This window comes from Lonchura striata, chromosome 3 (assembly GCF_050655825.1).
Source record: "Lonchura striata isolate lonStrDom1 chromosome 3, ASM5065582v1, whole genome shotgun sequence".
Taxonomy (NCBI): Eukaryota; Metazoa; Chordata; class Aves; order Passeriformes; family Estrildidae; genus Lonchura; species Lonchura striata.
The window spans coordinates 69,428,143-69,444,133 of NC_140705.1; the positions used below are offsets into that span (position 1 = coordinate 69,428,143).

Here is a 15,991-nt window from a genome sequence, read left to right on the forward strand (position 1 = left end):
GAATTGTCCCTTGGAATGCACTGGCAAGGGCTGACACACATCTACAGCAGTAGGGAGATAGCACATATCCTTTGTGAGACACTCTGGAGCAAGTCACCTCTTTCCTGAAGGAATATGCACAAAGGCATTGGGCTGGGGGAGCCAGTGGCTCCAGAAGCTCACAGGCACCTGAGAAGGCTGCAGGGAAGGCTGCAGGGAAGGCTGCAGGGAAGGCTGCATCCCTGCTCCGCAAGGACTTCTGTGCCCACATGAGCAGCTCTCTGCATGGGGACTGCTTGACTCAGCTGGCAGGAGGCAAGGGGTAAAGGAAAGACACAAATGTGAGGGGGAAGAGGGGAGACAGAGATAAGGAGTCACTTACCCTCACTCCCATGAACCTGTCCCTCAGAACGATCCATGAAAGCAAGAACACAAAAGCTTTGTTGCAGCAGAACAACACGGAGACATCCGTAGTGTTTATTTTCTTTATTGCATGTAAGTAAAGGTAGTTTGTGAGTGTCCAAAGAACACCAAAGGGTGCTGCCTTGGTAAAAAACACCTTCAAAGTCAAGCCATTGTCTCCAAAAAATCGGCAGCACTCCCTAAAACAAGGAAAGAAAGGCAGTGTTATTACATATGCCAGTCACAGTCTGCAGCAAATATATGGCTTTTTTTGCTCCTCTTCTTTTCCTTTGGGGAAAGAGAGGTACACACCTTAAAGAGGAGAAAACAAACCAAGTTTCAGCTTCTGCTGCAACAGCCAGCACCTGCACAGGGTACAAACAGGTAGGGGCTGCAAACACGGGAGGGGGCTGCAAAGAAAAATCAAAGGGAGAGGTGACTGAAATCTCACTCTTCTCATCAGTCCCTTCAAAGTGAACATCTTGAAGCGGTGTGGGGCCATCCTCCTCTTCATCCCTGTGGGCACCAGGATGCTGAGGGCCCAGGATTGGCAGCAAAGCCCCTAGCTCCCTGCTCCTGCTGAAGCCATGGGAAGCTGGTGCCCATCTGATCAGCTACTTGGGGCTTGGAAGAAGCCTTGCAGGAGCCCAGTCTGGGGTTTTTCCACCCAAGGGGTTGGACTTGGCTCAAATCTCCAGCAGCATCAGGGCAGCAGCATCAGGAGGAGGCAGCAGGCAGCTGCCTGCTCCCCCTGAGGGGAGCACATGGCATGGTAGCTCCTGAGAACACACCGGAGCAGCGAGAGCAGCAGTGGGAGGCAGGAGCTGATGTGTGCAGTCCAGGCTGCGGGTGCTGTGAATCCCTGAGCAGGAGGCAGCCTGAGTGGGTTCAGCCCTGGCACAAAGAGAGAAGCAGCAGCAGTTTGTGTCCCAACTGTAGCAACAAGACACAGGAGGTGTTGGGGGGCAGCTTGGCCCTGCTGGCAGGGCTGGCATGGGGCTGCAGGGATGGGGAGGAAACCTGCCTGCAACCTGGCAGCAGAGCTGGAAACTGCCAGCTGCATGGAAATTCAGTAGCACAAAGAAGGAATGAATCAGCCTAGGGGCTGGGGCTGTGGCCAGCAGCCTGCAAGGTGTATGTGAGGCAGCCAGCATAAGTGCCCTGACCCGCACTGCCATTGCTCACTTTCAAACCTGCAAACTCCCTGGGGCCCTGAACTTCTTCATTGGGGTGTTCTGACAAAACCTGAGCAGAATTAAATTTCCTGCTGACAATGATGGAGAAATAGTTTTTCACTGCTGTCATGAATTTCAAGCTGTTTGTTTCCTGAGACTGGGCATGTAAAGATCATTATCTGGACACAGATGAAAACATTGTTTTGCTCCACTTTCTCAGAAGACAGGGCTGTACCAGATGAATACCTAAAAACCCCCATCTATTCTTTGAGCCTCATCAGATCTCTGCATCCACAAGCTGTAGCTCCTCTGCTACAGCAGGTACAAGACTGCAAAGTAGAGAAAACACATATTTTGTGTTGATTGGGTTTTGTTGCCTGCCAGTCCCTTGTATCAAATCATAGCTATGCAGAACTTGCCCATCTCTGGATGTGATGACCCTGTACTTTGGCTGCTGTACATGGACACTTTCCTTTGAGCTGCTGGTTCTGCATTGTATCGTTCAGTGTCCCTCATCCTCTGCAAGATTGCCTGCTGGCAGCAGCCTAATTCCTGCCAAACCTGTTAACTGCCTCTCTGAATCAGCAGAAGAGCTGCCCATCTGCACTACAAACCACAGCTCAACTTCCCACCTGCTGGAGCTGTGCTGGGCTGTTCAGGGATGCTCATGACCCTGACAGATGCTGCCTGTGCTCAGCAGGATCCATTCTCCCCTTCCACAAACACTGTACCCACTTCAGGTCTGGCCTTCATTCCTGCACAGCATTGACTGTGCCAGCCACTTGCCACAGGGGACACAGGGACTGCAAAGGAAGCAGAAGCACACTGAAAAAGCCAGTCCCAAACTTCATTAGAGGGCTTAAACCTGCTTCCTAAGACACCATGTAGGGTTTCACTGCCAGGGTGTTATAGGCAGCCAGCCTCATGCTCTGAAAACAAAAGAACACAGGCATAGTTACAATTAAACGACATGAAGCAAGTATGAGAGGAAAAGAAAGGCTGTACTGAAATGAAAGAAATGGAATTTATGTTGGGATTCATCCTAGGGAAAAAAAAATTCCCCCTGCCAAAAATGTGTTCCCCACATATAGAATTGGCTATCACTATTTCATATACAGTAGAAACATGTGCTTTTACTGTCTTGTGGGTCTGATTTTTGTTTAGCAAATACCACTGGATTCCTACGATATCACAGCCTGGATGCTTGAAGCATCCAGTGTAGTGCCATGCTGCCCCAAAGGACAGCCTTGCCCTGACATGGATCATGACCCTGAGGTGCAGTGCCCACTTTGGCAGTCTCTCTTTGCCCTGTACAATAATGCTTCCTTTTAGCTGATCTGGCTGCCTTCACCAAGTGTGAGTTACTTTTCATAGGCTGGCTCCAGCTTTCAAAGGAGATATCCTTATGGCAGAGATTTCCTTACCCAGCACAGAGCTGTAGGGAAGTTTCTTCCTGAGGACTCCTAGGGCTGTGGAGGATGCTGCCAGCCATGCACCCACATCCACAGTGAGCCTGTTGTTCCAAACAGAGGCACCCCTGCAGATGGGTTATAGGGCTGCTTTGGACTTGGCATCTGCAGTGAAGTATGAGGAGCATCTGGGAGAATGTGGTATATTTTGTGCACCAGAATGTATGTGCCATACAATAAACCTCTCACAAGTAGCCATACCAGGAAGCGCTTGATGAAGAGAGTTTCCAGTGAGTAATGGTAGATAAATAGTTATGGGAAGCAAGGCAGGACTGTGGTATAACCTCTGCTGTAAGCTCAAAACAGTCAGGGATGACTCCAGAAAAAGCAACCTTCAGCTTAAATATCTTTACAGAACATTTGAAAACAGCTGTTCCTGCTGTCCACTAATTTCTGGGTCCAGCACAGACACAGGCACATCCACACTGTGTTAAAAGAGAAATTGTGCTCTTAGACTGACCAAACCTATTCCTGGTCACATTACCAGAAATCCTGTACCTGCTGCTCTCACCTTCCTCCTCAGCCCAGAAGCTGCTTTGGTACTCTCTTGATACAGTTTTGCTTGCTGGGAACACCCTTCTTTGCCCGTGGTACAGGGTGTGGATAACAGCCAGAAAGGCTACAGGGAATGTAGATGCAAAGCTCAGGTGTGTGCCCTGGCCCTGTGAATCCCCAGGTGCTGAGCATGGCTTCTCTTTGGCAGAGAAGATGCCCTGCAGAGCCCCTCTGCTGACATGATGTCCCCTCTAATCTCTATAATCTATGTGAGGAGTAAATTCCTGCAAGTGCTTAGCTGTGTGCAGATAAGGTGGCAGCACACAGCAAGGAGCTCTGGCATTGCAGGGTGTAATGCTGTATTTTTTAAATAAATGATCTCCCTGCTTTATTTTCCTCAATTCTGCCATCATGAGCTGGCGGTCCATTGTAATCACAGCAATTGGTTTAAAGCATAAATACAGGGCATTGCGTACAACTGGAATGGAATAGCAGAGGAAGAAGACTGTAAGGGAAATGTGCTAGCTTAATTGCCACAGCAGCAATTCAGAAAAGTTTACTTCTACCTAGAAGTGCCACATCCATGTTCAGACTACCTGAAGCCTGTTATGGTACTACAAGAGCTGGGTTAAAAGATACTACAAAAAAGCTTAAGGCACAGCAATCTTTTGTTTGTGTTTTAACTCTAAATTGTTTGCTTGTTTCTTTAGCTTTCATGTACTAGATCTTATTCATACTCTTTTTAGTGGGTATCTTCATTAACCCAGAAAATGGCAAATTAGCTCTACTCCATTAGGCAGGTCTCCAGCACAATACTTGCAAAATAACTCTGCCACTGGAATCAAGCATCCCCAGTGAAGAAAATCAGAAGTCATCAGTGCCAAAATTCTATGCTAAGTAAGAGTTAATTATATTGAAAGCAGGTGTTGCAGTCAAATGAAACTTGCAAATGAAATATGACAGTAAAGCTCCGCTTTTTCCCCACTGAGTTAACAATCATATATTTAACACTATTCACCTTCCACTGCCTGTTGTGGCTTTAACCACTGCTAGGCAGTTGTGATGTTTCCCCACTTCTCTGAACCTCATGCAAATGAATTTATAGAATCTTGCCAACACTGGAATTAATGCTTTTTCCCCCTATTTTGAAAAAAAGCAAATCCCACCTATGAAGAGAAAAGATAGACGAAAAACAAGAAAAAGTACACACAGTGTGTTGCCCCAGGCCAGGGGTTTGGTCTCTTGATACTCCCTGCAGAACAAACCTATGCCAAAAAGGCTTGTAAGCCATTGAAAAATGGCTTACATCTTTGGAAAATCTGCAGTAAAGTAGAAAATTTCTGGGAGTAATACATATCCTAAGGGAATACTTTGCACAAGACAGTTATTTCTCCTTTCCAGACTGTTAACTTTTGATAGAATTTTTTCATTGTTTCAGTGCTCATACTGGAGCCTCTTCCTCCAAACCAGATTTGGATCTGCTGCTGCTCTTAGAGGGTAATATTATTTCTTTGTCGACTGTGCTTCTTACTTTGACCTTGCAAGGTCTGTAACTGCAAATTGAATTTGGCTAAATTGCTTCTGATTTTCAGCAGAGTGAGTATCACCTCCTTGGAGCACAGCAGAGCCACCACTGTGCCAGTGAATCCGTCTTCTTGATTAGAGATTGGCAGGCAAAACATGTTTTGCTAATCCCTGCACCAATTAGGCCTGCATGGATAAATAATCTGCAGATGTGCAACAGTTTTACATTTCCTGTTCAATGTACGAAAAAAAAGACATGGACTAAAATGTCATGCCATGTCTTCTGGGAGGACTTGCAAGTCAGTTGTAGTAAGCAAAAGAAAAGTAGACAGACAAGATATGTTGACAGTATTAAGAGAGAAGGAAACTAGACTCAAGTTTAATTTCTCCTAGTGAAAAAAACCCACAAGGACGTTTTTTGTAATTCATCCTGTTAGGACCACAGCATCTCTCATGCATTAAGCTCACAAGTGGAGGAAAGTATGACTGCTGTACAGATAAAATGGAAGTTAACTCAATATATTATTCAAGAATGGTCTCCATGAAAGTAAGGATATGTTTTGCAGAAAAAAGGATCATGCCTCCAGCTTTGCTTCTTTCCCCTTTGAGCCAGCACTGACCCAAAAGGTAGCCATGACAAAATCAGCCTCTCAGGTGGGTAAATTTCAAAGCACTACAAGAAAAAAATGAGCTTATGAAACCCATTTTACAGATGTGCAAGCTGGGGCACAGAGAAGCAAAGTCCCAAGGTGCTTTAAAGTGGCAGGATGAGGGCTGCCTGTTGATTGCACCTTCACAGAGATGGGAATTTGCTTTTCCTGCATGTTTTTTTTATAGTCGGCTCCTGTTCCTTATCAAACCAATCCCTGAGCCCCTTTTTCCTGAGTCACCACAGGTTCACATGCCAGCAGAACAGTTGCACGGAGGCTCCTGTGGTGTGTCCCAGATCATAAAATGCTGTGAATAAACCTGCTGGCCTCAGCGCTTTGCAGAGAGATGCCCGGGACTCCTGCCATGGCTTTTATTGCCCCACTGCTCTGCGCCTCCCGCAACAAAACCTGTGTACCCCTGCCTCTAACTTTCCTCAGGAAAACTGTTTCCAGGTGCTGGGAGAGCACAGTTTTCTCCTCAGCTTCCACGTGGCAGAGGTCTGGGACCTGTGCTGGTGTGCCTTGCCTGCCGTGCTGCCTGCAGTGCCCACCGAGGAACGCTGCAGCCCACGGCCACGGACCTGTCGCTCCTCAGAGATGTCTGTGCTTATCCAGTCTGTCTGTGCTGGGGCTGCCAACCGAGCTAGGGCTGCCAGCCCTGGCCCTTCAGTCTTGTCATACCCTTCCCAAGGGGAGTGGCAGCATGCAGTCCCGGAGGTAACTTCAGCCCCAGTGTCTGGTTTCTGGAGACGGATACAAAGGGTGGCTTATCTAAAATACTCTACTGGCTTTTTAACGCCCATTGTCACACGCATATTTTTCTGTAAGCACTTTATTAAATGAGAGAAATTACCACAGAAACCAATCAAGCATCCAGCTGCCACTTTTAAATGTCTGCGCCTGCGACTGACTTGATTACTTGTTTCTACACTTAGTTTGAGGCTGGTGTTCTGCCTTTAAACTTTTATCTGTTCTGGGAGTTTCCAGCTCATTTGCAGAAAATAAATTCTGATAGGCAATGGAATGAGAAAATTGTTTTCTCCAAAATAAAAAAATAAATGAAATAAAAAATTCACAGACTGACCTTCTCTGAACTAGAGAGACAGGAGCAATTGGTTTTGCTCAGCACTGCACACATGCCATACGAGACATTTGCACAATAAATGGTCCCAGGAAATGCTTAGCTATGGATTTACATAGTAGACCAGAATGGCTCCAAAAGAAGCAAATAATACAAATCTTACAAACCACCTGAATACACATTTTCAAGACAAGTCTTAGAACAGACTCAGAAACCTTAATGAGACTGTTTAAACTAACATTTAAATAAAAAGGCTTTAAAAGAACAAGACTGAACCACATTTCAAAAAATGCAGCAAGTATTCCTGATAAGAAGTTTCTAATGTGACATGATACCTTCAGCAGTCAGGCAGCTAAAATTATCATGAATTATCCAACATTTTCTGCCTTTAAACCCCAGAGGTACCCAGAGCCTGAAGTATTTTATGCTCTTTTAGACAACTGGCATTATACAAATAAAATGTAAGACTGTTGCTATGTGCAAGCTCCAAACACCCACAGACCAGGCAGGCATCACACTTGAACACAGAAATGAGCTTTTTAGTTATACTCGATTGCTTTGTGAAGCACCTTTTTTCTGATCCCATGAGAAACATAACCCTTGACTTCATCTATTGAAGCACTCAGAATTGGCCTCAAATCTTTGTTAGAGCCCACCAGAGCAGAGGCCAGGAGGTACTCACACTGCACATTGCCCTCCACAGCAGCAGTGCCTGGAGCTGAAAGGGGCAGGAGGGGAATGAAAGCCTTAAAGGTTTCGGCGGGTTACTGGCATGCCCACAGTGCAAGCAGAGGGACAGGTCCTGATGGTGTTTGAGATGGGGCTGGAAGATGAACTGGAGGGAACCGACCCATGTGCACAGTGGGATGTGATGAAGAGTATGCCAGGACCCACCACCATTCCCAAATGGAATATAGGCAAAGGACTGTCAGCTCTAACAGCACCACGTCCAGGCAGGCACAGGCAGCCACGGCAGGGTGTGAGGAGCAGTTAATGATCTGTATGGAAGCTAATGACAGTCCTCAGGGAGCTACAGAGCAAGCTGAGAAAATGAGCAGCACCACATCATCAGACAGTATTTACTCAAGAGTTCAAAAATGCCCAAGAATGAAATAGGGAATTCAGAAAAGGGCTCTGTAATTCTCTTAAAACAGCCGTCTTGCCCAAAGCAAATGTCACATTGGTTCTTTAAATCCTATTTGTGCAGTGACTATGGCTGGCCATAAAATTTAAAGATAACCATTGCTAGTTAAACTCTGCACCTCTCTCTCCTCTTTCACCTCTTCATCAAGGAGCAACAAGGACAAGGAATGCCCAATTCAGGAGCATGCTGGCACAGCCAGGTGTTGCAGGCACTTGCAGATATTTTCATCCCAGGAGATTGGCTGGTGAGCAGATGTTCTTAATTCCTGAGCCCCAGGAATGCTCCTGTTTGTACCGTGCACCTAATGACTGCTGCCATCCTCCAAAACAGGATGCTGTCTGCTTGCAGCAACTTAGTGCTGACGAATTTAGACCTTCCTGAGGATCTCCCACTGCACCAGTCACACGGAAGTGGCCTGGGGCTGCTGGGTCTCCAGAGGGACCATTCCCCTAAAGGCACTTGCTCCTCACTTTATCCTCTGCAGCTGCAACTAGAAAAACCCCTGGGGCTCTGCCTGCCTGAAGGGAAGGCTCTCACCCCTGCAGGTGCAGCTTCTGCAGGACAGGAGCAGCACAGCACCACAGCTCTCAGCATCGCCAGCCTCCTCAGCCCCCTGGGCCCAGCTGGGGGAGCACACCCAGCTCTGGGGAAGGGCACCCTGGCTGTGAGAAGATTTCCTTCAGAGCCTTTGTTTTCTTTCCCACTGCAGGTGGGAGTTGCACTCAGGAGCAGGGGCTGTATTTTGGGTGGCTGGGGAGATGTGCTGGCACCAAAGTCACAACTAAACTGTGTCCTGCACGGCCCAGTATGAATGAGTTTGCTAATGTTGAGCTTTAAAAGGTTAGTTAATCAAACTGTTTTTTGAAAGAAAACCTGAATCACAAACTCACATTATTTTTAACATAACCCAAGTGGATTAGGCAATTCCCTGCAGATCCCCGCAGTCTGGAGGGGCACTTTATGCAATGCTTCAGTACTTCATTTACTGAAAAGATGAAAAGCATGGAAAGCCTTCCATGGAAAGCACTTGGAAAGGGCATCAGTAGGCTGAATTCAAGGTCCATAGAGATGGTTTATCACAAAATTTCGGCAAGAGCTTGGACAAGTCCCCAGCCAGCCTGTCCCGCCCCGGCACTGGGGTATGAGGGTACAGTCCCGCTGCTATTTCCCAGGGCTGTGCCGAGGTAAATGCAGTCAGGCATTTGTGCAGCACTCGGCGTGTGGCGAGGGGCAGCATATACAAACTGAGGCAGAGAAAACCTAAACATTAGAGTCTCAAGGCTTTGACTGCTGGAGTCAACATCATCACTGCTCTCCATCATCATCCAAAATTTCCATTGACGTCAGTGGATGTTCTGGGTGTGAAAGGCCTGCAGACTCTGAAACTGTGCAGCAATCGCTTGTGGATATCTTAAGCGTGGCCTGATGTGATTTATATCCAGCTTGTCCTCTTCAGCTGTGACCTGAACCACTTAGTACTTTTTAGAATAGTCAGAATGAAACTTTTAGGAGAAACTGGCCAGCTGGCCGTCTGCAAATTAGATTTTTGTAGTGGTTGGCATAGGCAGATCAAAAAAGTATGCAAGAATAAAATGCTTTTCTAGTAGTTGCTGTCTTGGCTTCTTTGCTCTGCTGATATGGAATTATCATGCTGATAGGAGTGGGAACAGTGCTGCTGTGTCTTGGGAGAAGGAATAAGACAAGAGGCAAAACAAAGAGGAGAGAAATATCTCAGTGATAAAACTGGCCAGCTGGCCGTCTGCAAATTAGATTTTTGTAGTGGTTGGCATAGGCAGATCAAAAAAGTATGCAAGAATAAAATGCTTTTCTAGTAGTTGCTGTCTTGGCTTCTTTGCTCTGCTGATATGGAATTATCATGCTGATAGGAGTGGGAACAGTGCTGCTGTGTCTTGGGAGAAGGAATAAGACAAGAGGCAAAACAAAGAGGAGAGAAATATCTCAGTGATAAAATGGGCTATGCAAACAACCTGAGACAGCTGTTACTGAAACACATATATTTACCCTCACAGACATATCTAATTTGCACCTTTATGCCAGTGGATTGTCAGAGACTTTGTGTGGAGGTTTGGATCCAGCTGGGCAAAGCCCTATTAGCCCTTGCTGCTGGCACTGCCAGCCTCGGGCCAAGGACATAAACTAATCAACTTCATAGCCTAATTGTTCAGCACCACGATGGGATGCTGGGAATACAGGAAGGTATGTGAGTCAGGAGATACCAAAAGACACACCATTAACTTGGCAGCTAGTCTATGAAAAGAAGGAAAATTATACTAAGAAGAAAGCTGAGAGTTTGCTGACATAACAGAGAAGCTGACACAACGCACAAATTGCCCCTAGATGCATTAAGTAAACGGGATATAGAAAGGAAATAATCTTTTCTAAATACTTGTATTTGTGGTCATTTTTAGAGTACCTCCCCTCAAGAACAGGTGAATCTTTTCTGTTTGAAGTTTGTTTGCCTTTTTAGTTGCACTGCTGATGTCCATTTAACACAAAACCAGAGCACTCTCTGCCCTGTACTCCCTTACTTTCTGTTCTTCAGCAAAATCATCCCAATCTTGCACACAGCAGCAGAGCAAGGAGGGGACCATGGAAGTGGAGTGAGGAGGTCTCAAGACTCTGTGATGGTATCTACCGTCATCCCAGAGCCTGATTGAACAGCACCTTTTAGAGTACAGCAATCTTTGAAAAGTTTGAGAAATTCAGCAGTCACATGAGGTGAATGGGTACAGCTAATGAGTTTAGAGCAAAAAGGGAGGTGTTTTAGAAAATATGATGTCTATTGCTTCTGAGATTGGGATTTTTAAACAGCTTTACTTGTTTTAACCTTTTTCCCAATAGGCTAATTCTTCAAAAACATTGATGTTGCTAGTTGCATTAAATTTGTGTAACACCTTAGTATAAGTGGCAAAACCAGAGCATTATGTAACAGAAATTGAATGGCTTTCATCTTTGCTACTGGAACATTAATGTCTTTCAAGTAGCACACAATAACTGAGAATGGCTTGAAATCAATTTCCTGCTGTCCAAGGGAAACATGAAAATTTCCATTCCCCATATAAGCACTTTGTTGCTTGAACAGTAAACATGCAAATTAAAAAATACGGACACCTACTGTATTTTTAAAGGACTGGATGGCACAGAAATGGAGCCACAGTAGCTGAAATGCCAAGAGAATGTACTCATGAAGGATTAGGCAGCAGTAAATCCAGTGAAGAGCTTCAGGAACTTGTGTAACATCTCCTCTACAATATTGTTTTACAAATGTGGGTTGAAAAGTTGTACATGTTTATTTTCATTAAATTTTCAGTGAAATAAAATGCCCATTCACTGAATCAGAAGCTTCTGAAGAAGAGTACAGATTATCAAAAAAGCTTACAAAAATTCTAAAATAAGTTTTGAACATTTTTATTTGAACAATTTAAGTGAAATTTATTTTTTGAATTCCTAATGAATATCAATTAAATCTATAGTGGAAAATAATGGAAGTTAACAAAATCAGCAGAAAATTGTAACAAAAACTAGCCCAGATTGTATTGTACTTGAAAGGTGGTTTTATTTTCACTTCTCACATCTGTATGCTCTTGGAATTTGCCTCTCATCCATTTAGAATAAGATTTCTTTTAAAATTTCCCAATGCATCCTAGAAAGCAAAGTCTAATAATAACCCTAATAATAATAATATTATCCTTTAACAACTCTTCTATGGCTGCATAAAAGGCACTGCTGACCCAAGCTACATAGCCAAGAAGGTACTTTCTTGAAGAGAGGGAGGGGAATTTTACCCTCCATAGCCTTACAATATATTTTATAGTTATCTTCATAAATAAGACCTGTGGAAGAAATATTAAAAAGAAATAATAAACCTGATCATGCACATGCCAGTTCAGAAGCCTTGTCTCTAAGGAATGTTCTTCTGCCTGTTTTTCAGAATTATAAAGGAATCTGTAAAATTGCATGCCATATTATATGAGGATCCTATATAAAAGCAAAATCTTCTCTGAAGACGCTTCTCAAGACAGAAGTGTACAGAAAATCAACTTCATTTTCTTTCTGGCATGAGAGGCGGGTCTATAGGATAAATAAGACATGGTTGTATTTCAATCTTCTTGCATTCTGAGGGGTCAGCATCTTCATAATTCTCTCAAGCTATTTTTACGCTTTTGTATTGATGGACCACTTATTCTTACATGGTTCAGAAGCTGAATCGGTTTCATGAACAATAAATCTGCAGGCTGTTAACTTTTCCCCTTTATACACTCCAAAGTGATCAGGATACTCAGTTTTGTGATAGATCCTCCCTCCAGAGAGGAAGCTGAGCTACTGCAGAACAGTTCTAGGAACACGATTTGTGCCTACTTTTGCAGCTCAGAAAATTTCCAGCTCCTTCCATCAGCTCCTTGAAACTCCCCAGACACCCCAGGTGAGAAGCCCTTGACATTTCAGAATTTTGAAGTAGGTAACCCTTGCCTTTCCTCCTCTGTTCAAGCCAGCAGCCTCAAATTCCAAAGAAACTACAACCAGTTCTCTCCTTGAGGGATGTGTCGTTTGCATGGGAGAAAGGGCTACCTGTGGGCTGAGAAAGCACAGGGTAGAAAAGGTATCTCCTGAGGTCTGCCATTGGCAGCCACATGCCCATCTGCATCTTCTCCGCATGTGGCCACTGACACAGGAGAGCTACAAAGCACTCCACAGACAGTGACAGATGCAGATGTCCTCCAGCAGTGTCAGGAATGACAAACTCCATCAGAGCCTTGCCTGATGATGCTGGTGTGAGCCTGGGTCTAGAACAAGGAGAAACAGCAAACACATACCTCAGATCCAAAGAGCTGCAATGCCCCTGTTACCGTGTTGTTGCCCTGATCGGATCAGGTCGCTAAAGCAGATGTCACCTGCCACGGCTATTATATCTCAAGCTCATTTGAATACCTGAATAGTGCAGCTTTATTTACCTCCCTGATTCCTACTGGAAGTGTGGAGTGGCACATGTGTGGGTCACCCTTGTGCCTCCACTGTTAGCTATTAGAGCAGTCACCTTCGGTGCTGACTTTTCTTCCAGCTGCTGTCAATGTCCCACTCTGGACTTTTCAGCTGACATCCTCCTTAGACCAAAAGTAGTAACATAAATGCCTAACTAGCCTTCAATTGCTTCATTCAGAATGGAGTAAAGCAAGTGTAATATTAAAAAGAACAGAGAAGAAATATAATAAAAGAGAAAGATTAGATAGAAATTAATTAATTCTAAAAGTAAGCAAAAGGATTATGGCACTGAGGTGATTACACTGCTTAGAGGTTATAAGAAAATGAGATCTATTTGAAATCCCTGGAAATGAGAACCATGATGGGGGATACATAAGGTAGTTTCAGATTTTCCATATTTAAAAAGAAGACTTGAATTTGAGATGGTGGAGTTAAATAGTGCTTGTGACTAAAAATTGCTGGAAACCAGGAGAGTCCCTGTGAACAGGATGCTAACCATTATTATTTATGTGTTTGGATGGAATACACAGCTGTTCTTCAGAGGCCAGGCAGAAATTTGTTTAGAGTCTGAAGCCTTCCACAGATACAATGCTTCAGAGTGCTCATCTGTGTTTTAAAATGTTCTATTATTTATATGAAATAATTTATATTTTTAAGGTTTTCCTCTTACATGATAAGAGGTGGTGAAGCACCCGAAGTCTTTGACCAGAATCTGATGCCACAGAAGTGGGAAAATAAAAAGCAGTTGCATCTTGTCATTGCCCTGCATGTGTGGGGGGAATGTCAGTGTGGTTTGGATAAGGCTGTTACAGCACACACTGCTCTCCTTCCTAGTGACATTTTTTATGTACTTGCTCTTTTTATTTTATATTTTTATTGCCTACTAAATAGTTTCTTTTGGCTCTGCTTTGTGTGAACCTCAGTGCAAAGAAAACAGTTCTGTTCAGAGAAGCACTTTGCAAACTGCCCTGAGGAGAAGTGAGCTGGTGCCTTGCTAGCACATAATCGCTAGCACCATCCTGATCTTGGCTGTGAACCCACAAATGAGGATTTCAACCCTGTCATTGCTGAACATACCCATTTACTTTGTGAAAGGCTGAAAACCAGAAATGAGTCCTTTTTTATAATGGTAATAACATAGGAACTTTTTGGCACATGATGCAGAATTCCTGAGGTAATAAACTGGAAAACCCATCTGCTGGTCCAAATGCCATACTTGTCTTTTTGGGAACAAAATTACTGAAAGACTAATACAGTATCAACTGTCCCTTCCTTCTCTGCCCAATCTGTGTCAGTGAGGCATTCACTCAGAGATGCCTCTGAAGAGATGGACCTCGATCCCACAAGAATTACCAGCCTGTGTCCAGCTGCTGATGGCAGAGGCACCAGGGACATGGCACACATGAAGAAACCTGTCCCCCAGGACAACCTGCCACTTTCTTGTCTTTCTTTTCCTGCTCTCCTGCTTAACCCACCTTGGATGCATTAACCATGTACCTTCACTCAGCCTGTAACACAAGTGTAGCTCCCAGCAGTTCAGGAGCAGTGAAAATTAATTAAAGTTTCATTAGCTAAAGCAGTCTGAACCACACATGTAAGTACAATGCCCAAGTACTTCTCTATTGCCTTTATGAATCATTGTTGTAAGCTCCTGATTATCTGCACAGATCAGCTAGGACTTTGCCACCCTCTAGGAGGATGCTTGGTCTGATAAATTTGGGATTTCTTCCTGTGACAAGACTGCATGTTGTGATGGTGCAGGGTGATTGGGATTCACTAAGACTACATCTCTGGAGAGAAAACAGTATCATTACCTGTTGGGAATTACCAGAGCAGATAGAGGAAGAATACAGATTATTCAGGATGAAGTTACACTGTCTAGCAAGAGGTCCTGGAAAACTTGCAAAGACAGCCCTTACTTTCAAGTGGCAGAGAGTGACTGATGGCAGTAAACTTGAGGTGACTCAGAACCATGGTATCTGGATTTGTTTCAGAAATATGACTGTGACATTTGAAAGTGTCAAATGGAAATGACAACTTCTAACACGGATTTCCCTTAATCGGAATAGATCATGCATTTCATGCTGGAAATGTTCTGGCTGTTATCTGCTTCTATGCTATTACATTTTGATGTGCATCTGGTAATGGCTTTAATAAAATGTCTGGAATAGAGCCTGTTAAAGAGTTTTCTTAGAATTAGATTGCTCAGATACCATCTAAATCTAAATCTTAGATTTAGGTGCTCAGATTAAAGAGTTTTCTTAGATTTGGATGCTCAGATACCATGAACATCCTTTTATGACAGAAGATTTCTAAAATAAAATGTAAGAATATTAGGGAAGACCCTCATGTACTACAAACTGATTTAAAGTCACAAAAGTAATTTCTGTTCTTTGACTATTTATAACTAGAGGAGTAAAGCTCCTTCTAATCTACATCAGTGAAGCATGCAGCACATCCATTCTTATAGCACTCACTTTTGGCTAAAATGATATAGCTTTGTGACACACAGCTGTAGTTTATGGCATCTTCTTGGTTTTATAGAGGGAGAACAGGACTTTGATTTTCTGAGTGAGACTGGAAGGGCTATGCAAGGGGCCTCCTTCCTGCTTGTTGGTTGTGAGAGCTGAGCTGCAGTGAGAAGAGCCAAGTATTTGCCAGATATAAAATTACCGGGCTCATTTGTCTTCTACCTTCTACTCCTGTGACATGCTTATTCCTTCCTTCATTTTGGAAAATGACCTTGTGATCCTTGCTTCCAGCATCACACTATTTCCAGAGCAGCTGCACAGAGAGCAGTGAAAAATCTGCTCCCTGCTATTACAGGGTAAAAGCACTATGAGGGAAGGAAGCACAGGGTGTCCTTGCAGCAGGAGCCAGCTACTGCTGCAACCTTGCAGCTTGCCACCTCGGAGAGAATTGGACCTTATCTAGCCATGATTAATGCCTGCCCTGTGGGTGTGCCTGCTCTGTCTTCATTTTAATAACAAATTTTTAAGGTCTCTGACAGACTGTAATTATAAAATGGCTTTTCTGGCCCTCTCCCAGATCTGTGGCTCCAGAGGCCAACA

The 15,991-nt window shown here is 44.1% G+C and overlaps 1 protein-coding gene across 4 annotated transcripts in view; it reads right to left on the reverse strand.

The window, feature by feature from the left end:
- Positions 1 to 15,991, reverse strand: part of SLC35F3 (solute carrier family 35 member F3) — a 162,160-nt gene that overhangs the window by 12,333 nt on the left and 133,836 nt on the right. For all 4 annotated transcript variants that reach the window (XM_077782116.2, XM_085576778.1, XM_031504328.3 and 1 more), the window contains one exon: positions 362 to 581. In XM_077782116.2, coding sequence (XP_077638242.1) covers positions 362 to 581 — 220 coding nt within the window. The remainder of the gene's footprint in view (positions 1 to 361; positions 582 to 15,991) is intronic.